At 40.1% G+C, this 18,860-nt stretch overlaps 1 protein-coding gene across 2 annotated transcripts in view; it reads left to right on the top strand.

Annotated features, from left to right (window-relative positions):
* Positions 1-18,860, top strand: part of LOC144828515 (lactoperoxidase-like) — a 1,612,675-nt gene that overhangs the window by 280,720 nt on the left and 1,313,095 nt on the right. For both annotated transcript variants that reach the window (XM_078686761.1, XM_078686752.1), the window contains exon 4: positions 16,612-16,650. In XM_078686761.1, coding sequence (XP_078542887.1) covers positions 16,612-16,650 — 39 coding nt within the window. The remainder of the gene's footprint in view (positions 1-16,611; positions 16,651-18,860) is intronic.

Here is an 18,860-nt window from a genome sequence, read left to right as displayed (position 1 = left end):
ATAAGGTTGTTGCAAGAATTAGATCCTTGCAGAGTGAGAGAAGTGACAGGTTTGCATGGTCATTCACTGGCTTGTCTTTCCAGGAGAGTATGCCAGAGTGTTTTTCATCATTTCAGGATGCTAGCAGTGCATCATAACAAAGTGAGGAAGTTAGTTAGAATGTTGTATTATGCTAAGAGTCCAGCAATTATGCTGAAACAATTATGCGCTGCTCTTTTGCATGGTTCTGAAATAGATGTGAGGAATATATGTGAAGAAATTGAGTTTTGTTACTTTGGAAGTAAAGAGGAGAATGTTGAAATTGAGCAAGAAATAGAGGGTCATTTGGAAGATACTGTACATGTTTCCAGTACAGATAATTTCCAGAGGGAAATTGCGACGTTTGACATGAAATCAAGTGAGAGGCCTAATTTCACTTGTGTGTGTTGTCGACGCACTTATTATAAGAATCAGACTAAGTTAGTGGATTTATATGCAAAAAGTGAAAGGGAAAATAATAGTGAATGGAAGGATTTTGCAACATACTTGATGGTAGAAAATTGTTTTGATTTGGGATTGGATCAACGTGTGTGTACTTATTGTTGTAACAAATTAAAACAAAACCAGATGCCTGCTAGAGCAGTTCATAATAATCTGGAATTGGTTGAGATTCCTTCTGAATTGAAGGATTTAAATACTTATGAATCTATTTTGATTCAAAGTATCCATCCCTTTCAGGCTATTGTAAGAATGGAGCCAAAGACAGGGAAATTGCCTCCATCAGATTTACAGAGAGGATTAAAGGGAAGAGTTGTTTATTTGCCTCTAGATTTGAAGAAAAACATTAACACAATTGGAGTAGAAAAAGTGGAAGAGGAACCTCTGGTTATCTTAGTTAATGGGGTTCCGACAAAGAATAAGAAAATATGGCAAGATTTAGTAGATGTTAGGAAAGTTAAAAAGGCAACATTGTATTTGAAAAAAAATAATAAATACTATAAGAATGTATATGTTGCAGAAGAGGAAGTAAGTGAGGAAGAGGATAGCGATTTGTGTGCTGGTCAAATTGAGAAAGTAGAACCCTCTACTAGTGAGGAAATATATGAACATTATAGTGTTCATCCTTTGCATTCAAAGGAAGTCATGGGGAATGCTATTGAGTTGTTTCAAATGAAACAAGCCAAAGGGAGTCCCATTAGTGTTTGGGAGGAAAGTTTGGAAGCTCGGTGTTTCCCACAGCTTTTTCCAACAGGTCAGGGAGGAAGATATGATGAGCGACCTCATCAAATTCCTGCTTCTGAATACCGGACTTTGCGATTTTATGCAGGAGATGCTAGGTTTCGACAATGCATTCCTTATTTGTTTCATCTCCTGTTTGAAAGCGATCTGTCTGGACTGTCATATGCAGTGAACCACATCTTGAAAAGTGGTATACACATGCAAAACATCTCGGCAAGTGATTTTATGGATAAAGTGAATGTCCAAGATAGTATTTTGGAATCTCACCTGATTAATCTCATGGCGTGTCAGCGTGGTACTAATGAGTACTGGTACCGTCGTCATGGTGATTTAAAATGTATGCTGAGGAACTTAGGTACTCCCACATGGTTCCTCACTCTGAGTTGTGCCGAGTATGGCTGGGAAGACTTACTTCAATTTCTACGAGAGGCAAATGCTAACGTAGAAAACATCGAATTCAAGACACCCGGAGAACTGTGCTCTTTGGATCCAGTCAATGTATGTAGGTACTTCAATCATAGATTTGAAGCTATGATGTCTTTCATCATGAATAAGAAGAATCCACCTCTTGGAGAGGTGTTGGATTTCTTCTGGAGAAAGGAGTACCAAGCAAGAGGTGCTCCTCATATACATATGTTGCTGTGGATCAAGGATGCACCTAAATTTGGAACGGATCCAGAAGACTCAGTGATGAGTTTCATCCAACAGTATTCTACGTGTGCTGTTCCAAACGCAAAGGAGAAGAAAAGCCTAAGAGAAAAAGTTCTGCGTTTCCAAAGCCATCGATGTGGAAAGTACTGCCGTCGTAAATTCCGAAACAAAGACAAGTTCTACACCAAATGTCGTTTCGGCTTCCCACGACCGGTGATTTCTAAAGGAAGAAGAAACAGTTTGATGTCTTCGCTGCGACATAATGTGATGAAGAAATCACCTAAAAACACTTACAATTTGAAGAGGAACGAAGAGTCCAAGTATATCAACGACTACAACCCGGTGATTTTGTCCATGTGGAATGCTAACATGGATATACAGTTTGTGGCTGATAACTGTATGGCTGTGGCTCGGTATGTGACGTCGTACATCACCAAAAAAGAGAAGACAGAATTGAAGGATATGTGGGAGGACATTTCCCATGAAAAGAGCCTCAGCAAGAAGTTGTACAGTTTCAGTCTGAAGATGTTGTCGCATCGAGAAATCGGAGCGTACGAATGTTCTGACCGGTTGTCTTCAGCAAGTCTCTATGCCAAGTCCAGGAGTATCGTTTGGGCGAGTCTTGGTCTTGCTGCAACGCGTAATCGAGTTCTCAAACCTGTGCGGGAAATTGAGTATTTGGCGGAAAAGGAGCCAAACAGTACCGACATTTTGAAGACAAACATGTTGGATACATATTATCCAAATCGAAGCAGTCACCTAGAGAATGTTTGTCTGTATGAGGTTCTGCAAAATTACATGTTCAAGAGGAACATCAAAGAAGATACTGAGAAAGGAGTGTATGCTGTAATAGGAAGTGAGGGATGTCTGGTCAAACAAAGAAAATGCCACTTGATAAACCATCGAAAATTGAGTGGCGAATCTCCTGAAAAAAAGGAGTTTTTCTATTTAGCACTTTTGCAACTTTTCAAGCCTTGGCGTGCAGAAGAGGAACTGCTTGGAGATTTCCTCTGTTACGAAGACTCTTTCAATGCCGCCAAGGAGACCATAGAATGTCCTGCTTTTCCCAAATATGTAGAAATGTTGAATGCGGAAATTGAGCAGGAAGCAACGATTGCAGCCGAGATTGCCAGAGACAGTTCTCAGGACAGTCAGAGTTCTGCTTCATTGAGTCAGGATCCACTAGGAGGACCTCTTATTGAAAATGAAGCTGCCACTGCTATGAATGAGGTGGAAAGAGCCATGGCACATGCTCAAGAGGATGCGGTTAACTTAGAAGAGTTGGAAAGGCAACTCAACGTTGAGCAGAGGAAAATATATGACGAAGTTACCATGCAAATTGATCATGGATTAAGTCATGATAAGAAAGAGTGCTCATGTACGTCGTTGAAGCCTGTCCGACTGTACGTGAGTGGAGAAGCGGGAACTGGAAAAAGTTTCCTCATTAAAGCAATTTCATGCTATTTGCAGGAAAGGACAGAGTCATCACTGTCTTGTGTTGTCACTGCTCCAACTGGACTGGCAGCACATAATATTAAAGGGATTACTTTACATCGTTTACTGATGCTGCCAGTGGAGCATGACAACAAATTAGAATATCACAAGCTATCTGGAGATGCTTGTTTTGAAGTTTCAAGAATCTTGAGGAAAATGAAACTTCTTATCATTGACGAAGTAAGCATGGTTTCCAATGTCATGCTTGCCTTTGTGCATTTGAGGATGCAAGAAGTTCTCAAAACAGAGTATGATGTGTTATTTGGTGGCAAACACATCATTGTTTTTGGAGATCTTCTGCAGCTGACACCAGTGAAAGGGCAACCTGTGTTCAAAATGCTCACGCATGAAGATACCAGGAAGTGCCTAGGCAGCATTGGCAACGTCAATATATGGTTAAACTTCAATTATGCTGAACTGCATGAAAATATGCGTCAGGCAAAGGATGAAGTTTACAAGACTATTCTACAAGATGTTAGAATTGGAAAAGTGACCGAGCATGGGAAAGAAGCTTTACATGCACGATTACTGTCAAATTTATATCCAGAACAAGATGTTGTGCCTGAGAATATTTTTCAGAAAATTACTGATAAGAAATCTGGAATATGTTTGATGCCAACTCTTGCAGAATGTGCCAAATTTAACAACAAAATGTTGCATTTAGAAAAGCAAGAGATTGTGAAAGTGGAAGCTATTGATAGAGTAGAGCATATGGGATCAACAATTATTTTGTCTGAGAATCTGAAAACAAAATTGGATTCATTAGAGAAGAGTATATCTAAAACTGCAGGTTTTGAAAAGACTCTGAATGTGTGCTTGAACTGCCGTATAATTTTAAGAAGGAATTTACATGTTGAAAGAGGTCTGGTAAATGGATCAATGGGTAATGTTGTTGATTTTGTGAAATACAGAAATAGAGATGGAATTGAATTTTTAAAAATTAAATTTGATGGCATTGAGGAAGTACAGCTAATTGCTCGTTGTTCTGCTAGATTTTTGCTTGTAAAAGACTTATATGTTCGCCGTAAGCAGTTCCCTGTTTGCTTGGCATATGCGGTGACAATTCATAAATCGCAAGGTTTAAGTGTAGACACTGCATTGGTGAATATTGGCAGTTCTGTGTTCAAGGAGGGTATGGCATATGTGGCATTGTCACGAGTTAGAACTTTATCGGGATTGTACTTGATTGACTGTGATGTCAGAAACATTTGTGCAGATCTAGATTGTGTTAAGGAATACAATAGGTTAAGAAGAGAGTATGTGCCACATTTGCCTCAGTTTCCTTTGTTTGAGAAACGTCTGGTAGGCCGGAAACGAAGAAATGAGAACAATACTGGGCAGGTTGTAGCAAAAAGACAAAAAGTGAATGAACCTAAAATTACAAGCAGAAACAAAGAGGATTCTGTTGAAGATGTTGTTGGTTTTCAGTTTGAAAACAGTTCTGGTGTCAACTGCTATGCTAATGTAGTAATTAATGTTTTGTTTTCTCTAAAAAATGTAAAAGAAGAGATTGTGGTCAATTCTGATCAAAGATTTTGCAGTTTGTTAAATTCTGTGTTAGAGAAATGTACCACTGATAGAAGAAACATAGAAAGTGTGTCTGAAATTAGAAATCTGTTAGATAGATGTTCAGGCCAAACACAATTCTCTCAAAATATTCAGCAAGATTGTCAGGAGTTTTTAATGTATATGCTTCATGTATTACATGCTGAAGGTGTAGATGTAGATCAGCTGTTTGGGCTTTCTTATCAATGGCAGCATGACTGCGAGAACTGTATGGTATCAAGTACTACTAGTGTAGACTCAGAAAGATTTGTATATTTAACTTTGCCAGACAGTAAATCAGTGTCCTTTAATAAGCTAGTAAAAGCTGCTAATCACAACATGGAGTGTAGCCAATGTAAATCTGAAATGATGTCCACATTATTTATACGAACATATGGCCAGTACATCATTTTAATGTTCCAACGATGTAGGCCTGATGGAACAAAATTGACAACTTTAATAAAAAAATTTGTAGCTTCGCAGTTGTCAATATCAGGAAGGACTTTTGTAACTACAGCAATTGTATATCATGACGGCCCTTCAATATCATCAGGACATTACACAGCTTATTTAAAGTCTAGAAATGGCTGGTCATTCTGTAATGATTCTGTTGTAATTTTCAAAAAAAAATTGCCGTATGACCTTAAAAACTCTTACCTGGTGTTTTTAAAACCAAAATTTTAGGAAAATAATCTCGGGATATGATCTGTGGAATTTCAAGAAGTTCTAATGGCTCCTACACAATTTGGCCTTGAGGATAAGTGTAGTTCAGAGACATAACTTCTAATCATAGGATTGGACATCATGGACATGTATGTGCAGTTTAAATGAGTTCAGAAAAACTGTTTCTTTTCATAAGCTAATTAAAGCAGCCTATCAAAACATGGAGTAGAGGGAATGTAAGTCTGCAATGCTGTCTACTGTTTTACATTACTTTGTGATTAAAAGTGATGTAGAGAATTAAATAATTGTAGTACTCATAGAGGTAGTGTAAGTCTGCTTCATATTAAGCAGTATCAGTGTCATACGAAATGTAGAACATGACTGAGCAAGAAGGGGAAGATATTACTATTCCAGGATTGTGAAAATGATCTTCAACATTTTAATTCTGAAAGTTGCGGGAATGCCAAATGATGGGATTGGCTAACAAGAAATCCAAGAGTTATACATGGCTCTGACAAAATTTGGCCTTGTGGAATCTTGTGGTAGAGAGCAAGAAGTCATTTATTGTATGTAACATGTTTTTAAAAACGATGGAGATTTTCTTTCAGAAACTGGTGGGCTGAAAGTAATAACAGCACAAAAGAGTATAAGCTATTCATAGGACATCCTTGGACGTCATGGAAAGTAAGTTAACTTTAAGGAGTTCTGATTTTTGATTTCTGATCTTGTATGGGTTTTTTAAACACAATCATTTTGATTGTGTTTTTTTTTCCCCGCTGTTACATGATGAATACCTTCAAGTCACTGTTTTTAGTGAATTTTGATACATTCTGAGAACAGCAAAAATAAACCATTTAACATGTATAATTAATTCTGTAATGTTTCCATTTATGATGTATATGTAGAACTGTGTAGAAGGCATGGAGAAGGTGAGGCTTCTGTAAGTGTCAAAGTTGTTGCATGCAGTGCTGCACTTCTGCGTATTCTTTGATATGCTAGACTACATCTGCACAATGAGATACCTAAGCAAAGGAAACAGAAGTGATGTGATTGTGAAATGAGCAAAATAAATTGCATGTATTTCAATTACATCACCTGTGTTTCCTATCATTACGAATCACATTGTGCAGATCAAGTTTAGGTCTGTCCAGGGAAACATAGGAGGTTTGGACTTTGTTGAAGATTGCAGTGGACATGACTCACTTCATTGGTAGACCTTCACATGTATTATGTCTTCTATTCTCTTCAACAACTCGAAATTTCATCTGCAACCCTGAGTAGGCCTCACCTGAAACAAAACTCTGGATAGTAGACATCTTATTGGCATCCTGAAGCAATTATTTTAAATTTTAGTGTCTTGCGACACTTTTCTGAGACAACAGCAATGCAAAAGATGCACCATGTTTTAAGATAGGCCTCACTTCATCTGCATCAAGATAGTGTTAGTTTAAAATGTATATCTTTAGGACTGTGTAGCTTCTGTAAGTGTCAAAGTTATTGAAAAACTGTTTGTCCTTCAATCTTTGCCCTTGTCTTTTGTAATTTTTCTATACATGTTTTTATATTTTTCTAATGTTTGTTCTCTCTTTCACAGATTGAAAGTATAAAAATAAAAAGTGAGGAATTTAACGACAATTATAAGGTAAGTATTTTGTACTCTTTTCGTTACATTTCTATCACATTGAACTACTATTACTTCCACTGCTTCATTTCTTTAATCCTCAGTTTCCTGCCTTTGCTACTTCCCTCATTCCTTTCTCTATTACCTACTTACTCAACTCCTTCCACTTTTTTTCTCAGTCCCTCTCTTCTCATAGTTCCTCACTCTTGTTCACTCACTCCGTCTCTATTACTCTTAGTGTCTTTGACTGATCACTGTATCACTATTTGTTCATAATGCTTTCTCTGTGTAGTTGAAGCACACTAAGGGGCATATTATGAATGCAGCCAATAAAATTATTGCTCTTTTTATTGGCAGAAAACTGGTGCAAAAGCGGCTTTAGCGGCAGTTTTCTGCCGCAAAAGCAGCTTTAGCGACACATTTCTGCCTATAAAAGCTGCAAAACTTTTATTGCCTATGTTGATAATATGCCCCTATGTTATTTACATTAGGGCTATATTGTCCAGTATAACATTCAAAATTGCTCTCCAAAGACACCAGGCAAAGCAGACGCTCCCTCAAACAGATCACCAAGCGCAATTTACCCTACTTACAATCTAGCCTGTTCTCTGTCGAGACTTTAGCAATCTTTAGAGCACAAGATAAGATTTTTTTACATGGAAGAGCCATACGTATTGCAATTCTACTTAAGAAACAAGCATTGGCATAGTCAATAGGTCTCGCCTTTGGGACCTTATACGTGTTTAGCCATGCAACAGTTGATGTTGCTGCACCAAGGATATTATGCTGCATAACTAAAGACTTAGAAGGTCCAAAAGTCGATACCTATTGGCTATGCCAATGCTTGTTTTTCTTTCACTTCGTTATCTATTTTGTTTTTCACAATTATACCATCTTCTGTCTGTTCTTTGGTAAATAGATCTATTAAATAGTATCTCTTCTTTACTCCCTATAGCTGTCTTTCTTGAAACATCACTCTCTGTTTACTTTCCTTATACTTACTCTTTTTTTTAAAAAAGTTTTTTTTTTGGTTAGCTCCCGGTACGCGTACCGGGAAGCTAAACCGGAAGCGAACCAAAAGAAATAGAGCTTGCCAGAGTGCTAAACATTCTAGCAATTTTTTTGGAAAGGGAAGGTAGTTCTGAAAAGAACTTTTTTTTAAATATTTTTGTTGTTTTATATTTTTTTTGTATTTTTTGAACATTTTTTGTTTTTTTTGTATTTTTTGAACGATTTTATATTTTTTTTGGTTTTTTTGGGGGGGGGGGAACAACAAAAAACAGGCGTTGAAAAGGGCTCAACAGGAGCAAAAAAAAATTACTGGGGGCGGTTAGGGCAATTATGATTGTCATAAGCCAGGTTGATGGCATTAATACTCATGTTACCACATGATATCAACGCACCACAGTGCATACAAGTATGTTTCATGTGCCCAAAATTCTCTTGGATGTTTGGCACAGTTTCCCGTGCCTCTGCTGGTGTCAATGATATTGACGATGTTGACCTGGCCACAGGAGTTGCTGTTGGGTTTTGTTCCATATCCCGTATTTCCGCCCGGCTGTAATTAAGTGGATGCTTCCTGGTCATGTGCCGATGCATGGTATAGTTCCCATAGCTATACTTTTTATCAGTCCCTCTTGATAATTTCTCCTTGCAGATGAGGCAGGTGACATACCTCGCATTCACTTTCTTTTGCCCTGGAGGGATTGAATAAAACTGCCAGATGAAACTGGCTTTCCTATGAGAAACCCGGGGCACCTCTTCCAAGAACTGTGGTTCTTCTCTCTCCTCTTCCTCTAGTTCTTCCTCTTCCTCCTCTGTGTTGGTGATCACCTGGGGAGGTGGTCCTCTCTTCCCATGAGGAGGTGGAGGTGGTGGTGGGGGTGCACCAGCTGAAGCAAGTACTGAAGTCATTTCTCAAGTATTAATAAAGGTCTTCCTCTCACAATGATGAAAGTCAGAGTGAGGAAAGAAGGAGGGGTTTTCATCATTTGGAAAAAACAATACTTCTCAACCAATGAAAAGTGTTATTTTTAGGTCACCTGACCTAGCCTTCCATAATTATGAAACTAAAAGTGAAATGAACCAATGAAAAGCTTTATTAACAAGTCACATGACTCTAACTTTCATGTTACGCGCTGCGGAACGCTCCCCGGTTAGCTTCCGGTTCGCTGCGCTTCGCGCCTCGGTCCGCGCCCGGGGACACTTCCGGGTGCGCTAACGCAGTACGTCACAAGACGCATTTCGCGGCAACGCGATACGTCGCGCTTTCGCGCCGCGGATCGCTTCCGGGGAGTTGCGTTTCGCGCCTCGGTCCGCGCCCCGGGGCACTTCCGGGTGCGCTAACGCAGTACGTCATAAGACGCATTACGCGGCAACGCGATACCGTCACTATGTTGATTTGTTACCGGTTCGCGGACCGGATCGCGGAATCGAATTGAGCTAACGGGAAGCTTCCCGGTTCGCGGACCGGGAGCGAAACAAAAAAAATATTAAAAAAAAATTATTAAGAAACATATAAAATATATTTTTGGATTTAAAGAAGAATACATTTTACTTCTGTAGATATTAGCTTTTAAAAAACCAATGAAATTCACTGAAAAAACCATAGGTTATAGACCATATATAGTTAGGAATTAGCATTTACAAAACCTTGAAAATTCACTGAAAAAACCATAGGTTATAGACCATATATAGTTAGGAATTAGCATTTAAAAAACCTTATTTTACTCACACAAAACCATTGAAATTCCATATATAGTTAGTTGCACTAACTATATATCGCGCACCCGCAATCCACTGCTGATCATGTCACATATTACATCATTCATGACATGGTCAGTGACATCACTGATGACATCACTGATGACATCTCAAATGACATCACTGATGACATCACTGATGACATCTCAAATGACATCACTGATGACATCTCAAATGACATCACTGATGACATCACTGATGACATCTCATTTGACATTACTGATCACATCACTGATGACATCATTCATGTGATAATACGATGAACCTCTTCAGACTCTAATATAACCTTAGATACACTCAGTGTAAACAGACACTCATAGACTGTCACTCATCCATGGAGTTACTCAGACACTTAGTCAGTCATGCAAAGAATCAATCACACCTCCATTTCCTCAACTATACAGTTATACACACCTTACTTATTCAAACATATACTAAAACATATTTACTCACTTATACAATCCTGTATACAAGTTCACAATGATCCATACAGCCACTCACACATTCACTGGCTCTTATGCACAGTTATTTATATATGTCAACTTTCACATGTACTGTGTTTTACATATGTACTTACTTTGACATGTAGCACTGAGATATCCATTCACTCACCAATACACTCATGCACACAGTCAACCGCCCATACAGCTGTTTCCACATGCACTTTTGAACCCATACATCTAGTCAATCAACTGCTCACACATCTATGCAGAGAGTCATACACCTCCCAGCCACCCACACACACACTCAGTCTCCCATACAAATGCTTTGGCAACCAATCAATAACCCATACAGTTAATCATATAGCTAATGATCAACACATGCAGCAGCTTACACACCAACAGACATAATGATGCACAAATTAAGACAGTTTAGTCACTAACCCATGCACTCAGTGAGACACATTTAATCAGTCACTCATACAGTCAGCCATGCCCCTACTAAATCCTTCATCAAGACACTTATACATCCACTCATTCTTCAATATGTAAGACATATTTTAACTTTACAGAATTATACAGTCACTGGATGTAGTCATCAGTGATGTCATTTGAGATGTCATCAGTGATGTCATCAGTGATGTCATTTGAGATGTCATCAGTGATGTCATCAGTGATGTCACTGACCATGTCATGAATGATGTAATATGTGACATGATCAGCAGTGGATTGCGGGTGCGCGATATATAGTTAGTGCAACTAACTATATATGGAATTTCAATGGTTTTGTGTGAGTAAAATAAGGTTTTTTAAATGCTAATTCCTAACTATATATGGTCTATAACCTATGGTTTTTTCAGTGAATTTTCAAGGTTTTGTAAATGCTAATTCCTAACTATATATGGTCTATAACCTATGGTTTTTTCAGTGAATATATATATATATATATATTCCACAAGTTGTTGCTCCCGGTGGACAAACGTGCACCTCCAGTAATATACAACAAAGAGCCGACCCAAAGAATGCTGGTGCAAAGTAAGATTTAAACCAGTGAAGCCAGCGCTGCCGCCATGACGCGTTTCGCCTCCAGGGAGGCTTGATCACATGACAAACTACACATGGTTTGTGAGGCTATTTAAAGTGACAGTGCAATATAATTCAGTCATGGACATGGACAAAATACTATATAGTGAAAACGCCGCTAACGTGCAACCTAGCCAAAGCAATGTTTACAATGAAACAAATATATAACTGGCAGAAGCACAATCCATAAAATCCAATATCACAGAATTCATGGAAAAAGAGCATATTAGTCGGGCAAAATAACATGATGAAAGAACAAACAAAGTATTTACATGACAATTAATATTATCTATGTATAACCAGTGAGTTATTTCTCCCTATTCATGTAGAACCCCTTTGAAAAATAGCTCATAAATAAATGATAGCAGCGTTTGTCCAATGTCTTATGGAACTGAATCTCAGAAGTAAGGCCCAAGTGGGCAAGTCACATCAAGAAGACTTAAATAGCCAAAAGTGCAAGAAGAAATAGTGCAAATATCAGTAAAGTGCTTACAATTAAAAAAGTCTCAAATGTTAAAAACATATGCCACAGTGTCCCAAATTGTAAAATATAGAATACAGAAACACAATATAATGGGATCAATGAAAATTACTGCATCCGGACAGGTCTTAATAATAGGAAACTCCAAAAAATCCTAAAGGCAGGTGTAAAGATCCTCTCTGTCATTGAGGCCATTGGGGTTCTTGGTGTTGAGCTCCAAGATGTATCGCGTCTCAAGGAGGCGGAGTTTGGCCTCACGGTCACCTCCCCTCCTTGAGGGCTCAACACAGTCAATTAGGAAAAATTGGAGTTTGTCAGGGATACCCAGATGTTTCTCCTGAAAATGCCTGGCAACCGGATAGTTCTGGTCATGCCCCGTTATTGCCCTTATGTGTTGAAGTATGCGCCTGTGAGCGGGCAGCTTAGTGCTGCCCACATATTGGAGCCCACAAGGGCATTCCAACACATAAATGGCAAACTCGGTTTTACAGTTAAGCCATTTTGTGATGGCAGTAGGATGTTGTTGAAAGGGGCTTTGGAAGTGGGTTCTGTTGATACCCTGTCGGCAGGCTTTGCATTGAGGGCATGTTTTAAAGCCCTTCTTCAATGCCCCCCAAGTAGTAGAGACCTTGGGCTCTAAGGTGTTACTCACCAAGGATTTGGCCATGGAAGGGGACTTCCTAAAAGTCAAGATGGGTTTGGTACCTATTTTGTGACCAATCACAGGGTCACTACGGACCAAGTTCCAATTCTTGTTTACGATTTTACGTAATGCACCATGTTGTCGATTAAATGCTAGGATGAGTCGTGGAGAACTCATTTGTCCCTTATCTGTTGTTAGATCCACCATGTTAACTCTCTTGGATTTGGGGATTAATGCCTCCTGCCTGCTTATTGAGTTAGAGCGTCTGATGGCTTTCATGACAATTTCTGAGGAATAGCCCCTTTCAAGGAAACGTACTTTACATGCCTCCTGTGCAATTGCACATTCGGCATCAGTGCTGCAAATCCGCCGGATTCGGAGCATTTCCCCGAAAGGAATGCTTCGAATCAGATGGGCAGGATGTTGACTGTTGGAATGCAATATAGTGTTGCCAGCACTGGGCTTTCGATAAAGCCGAGTGTTCAGGGCAGAATCTCTCACAAATATCTCCACATCCAAAAAACAAATCAATTCAGAACTTAGATTGGCAGTAAAGTTGAGATTAACATTGTTCACATTGATCAAATTAACAAAGGCCCTGGCACTGTCCTGATTGCCTCTCCAAATAATAAAAACATCGTCAATGTAACGAAGGTATAGGGCAATGTTGTTGCACACGAGTTCATGGTGCTGGGTGGCAAGGACCTGCTCCTCCCACAGCCCAACGTGTAAACACGCGTAGCTGGGTGAGAAGCAGGCCTCCATTGCCACACCCCTTATCTGATGATGTATTATGCCATTGAAAATTAAAAAATTCTGTTCCAAGCACATTTTGGTCATTTCGATCAACATTTTGTTATGTGCTGTTGGATGAGGTAAATCTTTGTTGAGGTAATAGTCCAGGGCCTTGAGACCATCCCCATGTCTGATAGAAGTATAGAGGGATGAGACATCCAATGTCATGAGCACCATATCGTCATCCCATGCAAAATCAGCAATTTTATCAAGGAAATCAAAGGAATCTTGGACGAATGAGCCCAGTTTCCTGACATGGTGCTGAAGAAAAAAATCAATGTATTTGGAAACATGTTCCAAAGAACTGTCTATTGCCGAGATGATGGGGCGTCCCGGCGGTGTAGCAATGTCCTTATGAACTTTGGGAAGTAAGTAGAAGGAGGGGATTACCGGATGTTCTTTTTTGAGGTATCTGAACTCCTCATGCGATAAAAGCCCTGCACTTCGCCAAATCTGGAGCTTGTTGGTTTGCTCAATCCAGGTATTTTTCACAATTTGTATGTTGCTTCTGCGATAACATGATGAATCATTCAATTGCAGATCCGCTTGCTAAAGATACATAGCTCCCGGCCAGAGGATGACATTCCCGCCCTTGTCGGCTTCTTTTACAATGATGTTATGATCTAATTTCAATTTCTTGACCAATTGGTAGTAACATTGATTCTGTTTCGAGATATAGAATTTCTTTCTATTAGTAGCGGTGTACAGTTGTTTGACATCACGCACTACAATTTCTTGAAAAGAATCCAAATTGTCATGGGCCATGATCGGCTGGAAAGTCGATTTTGGCTTAAATGGTGTAGTTTGTATCCCAGAATGTTCAAGTGGGACTTCCCTCAAGTTGCCTGCTGATGATTGTTGTTGTAAATCCCAGATAGTATTAAAGGTGGTCTGGCTTTGGGTACTGGAGAAGGTAGGACTAGATGCTGTTACTGGTGGACTGGGATCTTTGGGATGTAATTCAAAGAATTTTTTAAGTTTTAACTTTCTTGTGAATTTATAAAGATCCATTCGAGTGTCAGCATAATTCATATTGCAAGGCGGGCAATATGAAAGTCCTAAATTCAATACAGCTGTTTCTGCAGATGTCAGTTTCAGGTTTGTGAGGTTGATTACTGATTTGATTTGGTTTTGCGATTCCTTCTTTGGTTGCGCTTCCAATGATTTTGTTTGCCCTGATTGCTGTCGTTTGATGTTCCTGGAACAGCATTTCCGGCGTTGCCAGCGTTTGTGGTTTGCCCGCTGTTTTTTGGTGCGCGGGCTTTGTGTGATCGAAGAGTTTCTCGCCGGTCTTGACACAGGCAATCCACCTCCTGTGCCAAGGAAAGTTTGGTAAACCCCAAAGCTGCATCACGGCTGGGGTCCATTTCCAGATCACTTTCCACCACTGAACTTAAGCTCGAGAAAGACGTTGCAGGGAGCAGGGTTTCTTCCCTTGCTTGTTGGTGAGTCAGATTGGAGCGCGCTTTGGCTTTTACTGCATCATACTTTTTAGCAAAAGTAAAAACCTGTCCATTCGCATAATCAGCTCTATCTCTTTCAAACTTGAATGCTTTCCTTCTCTTAATAGTTTCTTCTTCCTTAGCCAGGCGATTCATCATATCCGTCCGTAACTTGGTGATGGCGTCATTGATTTCATGTTTGGAGATCTCATCCTCTAATGCATCTATTTTTAGCTGGAGCTTGATGCGGTCGCTTTCGGCGTATTTTACCAAAATGCGTAGATATACCTTAGAACAGTCTAGGTTTGCCTCTGCCCATTCCGCTAACATTGCAGGGTCCGGGTCGTCATAGCTGGGGGCAATAGTACTTCGTAACCCCCTGGGTACACGCCCCACTTCCAGGTAGCGAGAGAGAGACCGATGCTCCCACCATTTCGACTGTTCTGCACGCATTAATCGCTCCAGTTGTTTAAAGAGGTCTCTAACTGTGGGAGTTCCTGTTTCCTGTATTGATGGTATGGCACTGATTGACCCCCCAGCCGGGGAATCAAGAAACATGGATGCTGCTGCCTGTGCACGATTGCGTAGTCTATCGGCGGCCATTTCATTAAGCGCTATACGTTATGGCTAGTATGTTAAATGGCACCAAAAACGACAACCGGGTAAATGGAAATAAATGTCCTACCCGTTGTCGCGCAACTTCTCACTGCTCGCTCCTAAGTGTTCTCCGGGGTTACCACAACTCGGCTCCGGTCCCGTAGCAAGTAGGAACACAGATTCCGGTCAACCGCCCACTGAAACACATTGACGGCCAAGCAGGGGCGCTGCGGCTTTCTCCTCGCCGGAGAACGTAACGAAGTCCCAGGAACCGGAACTGCTGCTTCCTGCCGCGTAGCCCTTGTTGAGAAGGGGTCTTGCTCGTACCTGGAAAGCCTCGGTACCGTAGATTCCACAAGTTGTTGCTCCTGGTATATATACATACCGGCAGTGGATGTAGTCAGTGCTTGTAGAAAAGATAAAAAAAAAACCAGCAATGCTGGTGAATAAAAGTCATGATCGCTCTACAACACATAACTGCTCTTTTTTTACTTCCTCTTCTTACTCCCTTTGTTTCTCCTTCCTCCCTTTTTCCCTTTGTTCCTCCCTCCTCCTGTCTCTGCACAACAGTCAAAAGGAAGGTAATAGCTCCATTCTCTTCCCTTTTCCTCGCCTCCTTTCCCTACTTCCTCCTTTAGCACAGAGAGACATCACCAACTCACCAGAGGAAGCTGGAAGCTCCAGATTCCTCTGTTACTGCTAGTCTGCCTTCCAATGATGAAACACAGGCGGAGGTGAGGGGAAGCCCGGACCCCAGCAGAAGCTTAAGCTGCGGTGCTCCAAAAGGCTCTCTTAGTCCAATTACCAGCCAAAAAAAGCCCTGGCATGACACATTTGACATGTTTGGAAAGTGAAGTGTTGCATTCTGGGAAACAGCTCTAAGAACAAGGGTGGGTGTAGATATGTGGAATATCAAGCTTCAGGCACTTGCTAAAGAGACCTAAAGCTATTGTACAACGGGGAAACCAAACTTGGGTAATAACACTGAAGTGCAACAACAAGGTTGATGAGACATTGATAAACAACAGTCATAGGGAATGATATGATCAATACGGTTAGTAGTTGTTCTCATTTATGATGAGTATTGCAACAAATGTTGCTATTTCAACAATTAATTATACTTTGTATATTACATTTAAGGAGCTAATTGTGTTTATTGTTTTTTTCTTTTTCAGCAAACTCCTAAGACCATCCTCTGCAGGTCCCACTTTAAGGTAAGAACACGCATTGCAACTTTGTGTGGCTTGCTGATGGGCTACATGCGAGTGTTCATGACCTACAATGTTCAATAGCTCATTGCGATATGAGCATACTCTCTTACTGCTGTCATGCACTGCTCATACTAGTCTATATCATTGTAAAAATTAGATTATGTTTTGGGGTGGGTCACTACCTATCACAAGGAATAGTTACAAATGGTGTCATGGTCAATGTCAGTTAATAGATCTTAGCCCCCTGGTAGCTACAGCACAGAGCAGATAGGCTTAATTTTAGGGAAAATGTAAAGTATTAATGCATTTCCAAAACAGTAATAAAGTCAAAATCCAAAACTTTAAAAATTCCAACCTCAATTAGAAAAATAGAATAACTTTTAATAAACATAATGACAAAAATCCAATAACGGGAACCGGAGCCATGATTTTTTTCAGACTTAAGAAGAAATAGTGGCAAAAAGCATAAATAAACAATGATAGTCAATAGTCGCAGTAGAGTGGGACCTAGGTGCAATTTAAGGCTGACTTTGATGGAGCGCAGGTTGGTTACACCAACCAGATTCGTCCCAGTAAAAGATTTTATCTTCTAATTTAGTCTTTTAGGTCATAATCCACCACAGAAGTGCACTAACGTTCCCCAGGAGCTGAAGGGAGGAACTTAGAGACTCACAGGGTGTCGGACAAAGGCCAACACTGGGGTACAGTCCAAGTCTAAGTGCCACAAGCCAGCAGGATTCTTTTCGGAAAAGGCCTCTTGAAGCTTTCATGGCCCTGTACTTACACAAGAGATTAGCCAAATTACCTTTGGAGTCTGATTCTTTGTTATTGGTACAAGAGAGAGCAGGTCCAGTCCTTCATAGCTCTCAGGTCACATGTTGCAGTTCTAGTCCTCTTCTGATCTTCATCAAGTCCAGAAAGTGTTCTGAAGGGGGTGCCTGGAGGTGCCAGATTTATGCGTGGCCCAAGCTAGTGGGTGTGAATGACTCCTTGGCCCATCATAACCAATGGGGTAAATGTTTGCAGGGCCATCCCTACCCACTTTAAGCATTTTGAAGGTGGCGAAAGTCTTTGGCCACACTAAACTTGGCCTCTGAAGGCTGGGGCATGGGGAGTGTGTAATGTTAATCCCAGTGTCCTCCCATATCTAATACTAAAATACAGATTAAGGCAGACACTGTACCCACAATAAATCTAGAGACAGAAGTCTGGTAGGACCAAGGCTTTCAGGATTTGACACTATAATGTCAAAAAGAATGCCCACAACTCCCACACGACATATTTTGTGGAATTCAGAGACCTCTCTGCCCATTAAGGACAGTTTATTGTTTTCTCCTGGGAGGCATTTAACATCTGGTCATTCCTATTCAAGGCTAATTGCTGGCTGGGAGAGGTTGGAGAACCAATGCAAATTAGCCTTTAAGATATTCATTCAAGAGAAAGGTACCTTTCTAAATGTTGCGTATTAAACATCCGGGGTTACCATTGAGTTGGATTTAAGAAACTATAAAAATTAGCTGTTTCATTATGTTTCTAGCTGGTCCCAGTCTTTAGATACAGTATAAGTATTTAAAATCACTTCCCAAATGATTCTTCATGGACCAGCCTGACTTAATACAGTGCAAACAGCTTTTGAGTGCTATTCACTGTAAACTAACTTCCAGGTTTTCAGTTCACTTATGTGTGACATTTTCATGTTTTCACTGTGCTTATGTGTGACATTTTGTCGTACTCTCGCAGGCAAAATAAAGCAGTCTCATCCATGAAATAGATACATTCCATTTATTACTGCCTTGTGCAATATATTATTGTGTAGAAATTAACAACACTCGCGACATATGTGTCCAGCATCACTAATCTTACGAATTAGAAATATGAGTGAACATGGATAATACAAGAAAATAGAGCAGTTGTGAGTGGCCATGATTGCTTGCAAGGAAGACCAGTAGAAAGAACTGCTGTGGAGAAGCTATAATACATAATGCAACTTTAGAAACATGTTCACCTTTAGTGAAGCGAATACGCAGGAAGCTTACACTTTACCACAGTCAGCTAACAGCTAATGAACTTTAATATACGCCCTAAAATGTAAATTCATTTGTCCTTGGCTAAAAACGGTATGACTGAACAAAGGTATCATTTACATAAAACACAACCTTTTTGGAACCATTTCATGGGCTTACCATCCAACCGCCTTAAAGACAGGTGCATTA

Source organism: Lissotriton helveticus, chromosome 1_1 (assembly GCF_964261635.1).
Source record: "Lissotriton helveticus chromosome 1_1, aLisHel1.1, whole genome shotgun sequence".
Lineage (NCBI taxonomy): Eukaryota > Metazoa > Chordata > Amphibia > Caudata > Salamandridae > Lissotriton > Lissotriton helveticus.
The sequence above is the reverse complement of the archived record's forward strand: the minus strand, read 5'-3'. Positions and strand labels throughout refer to the sequence as shown.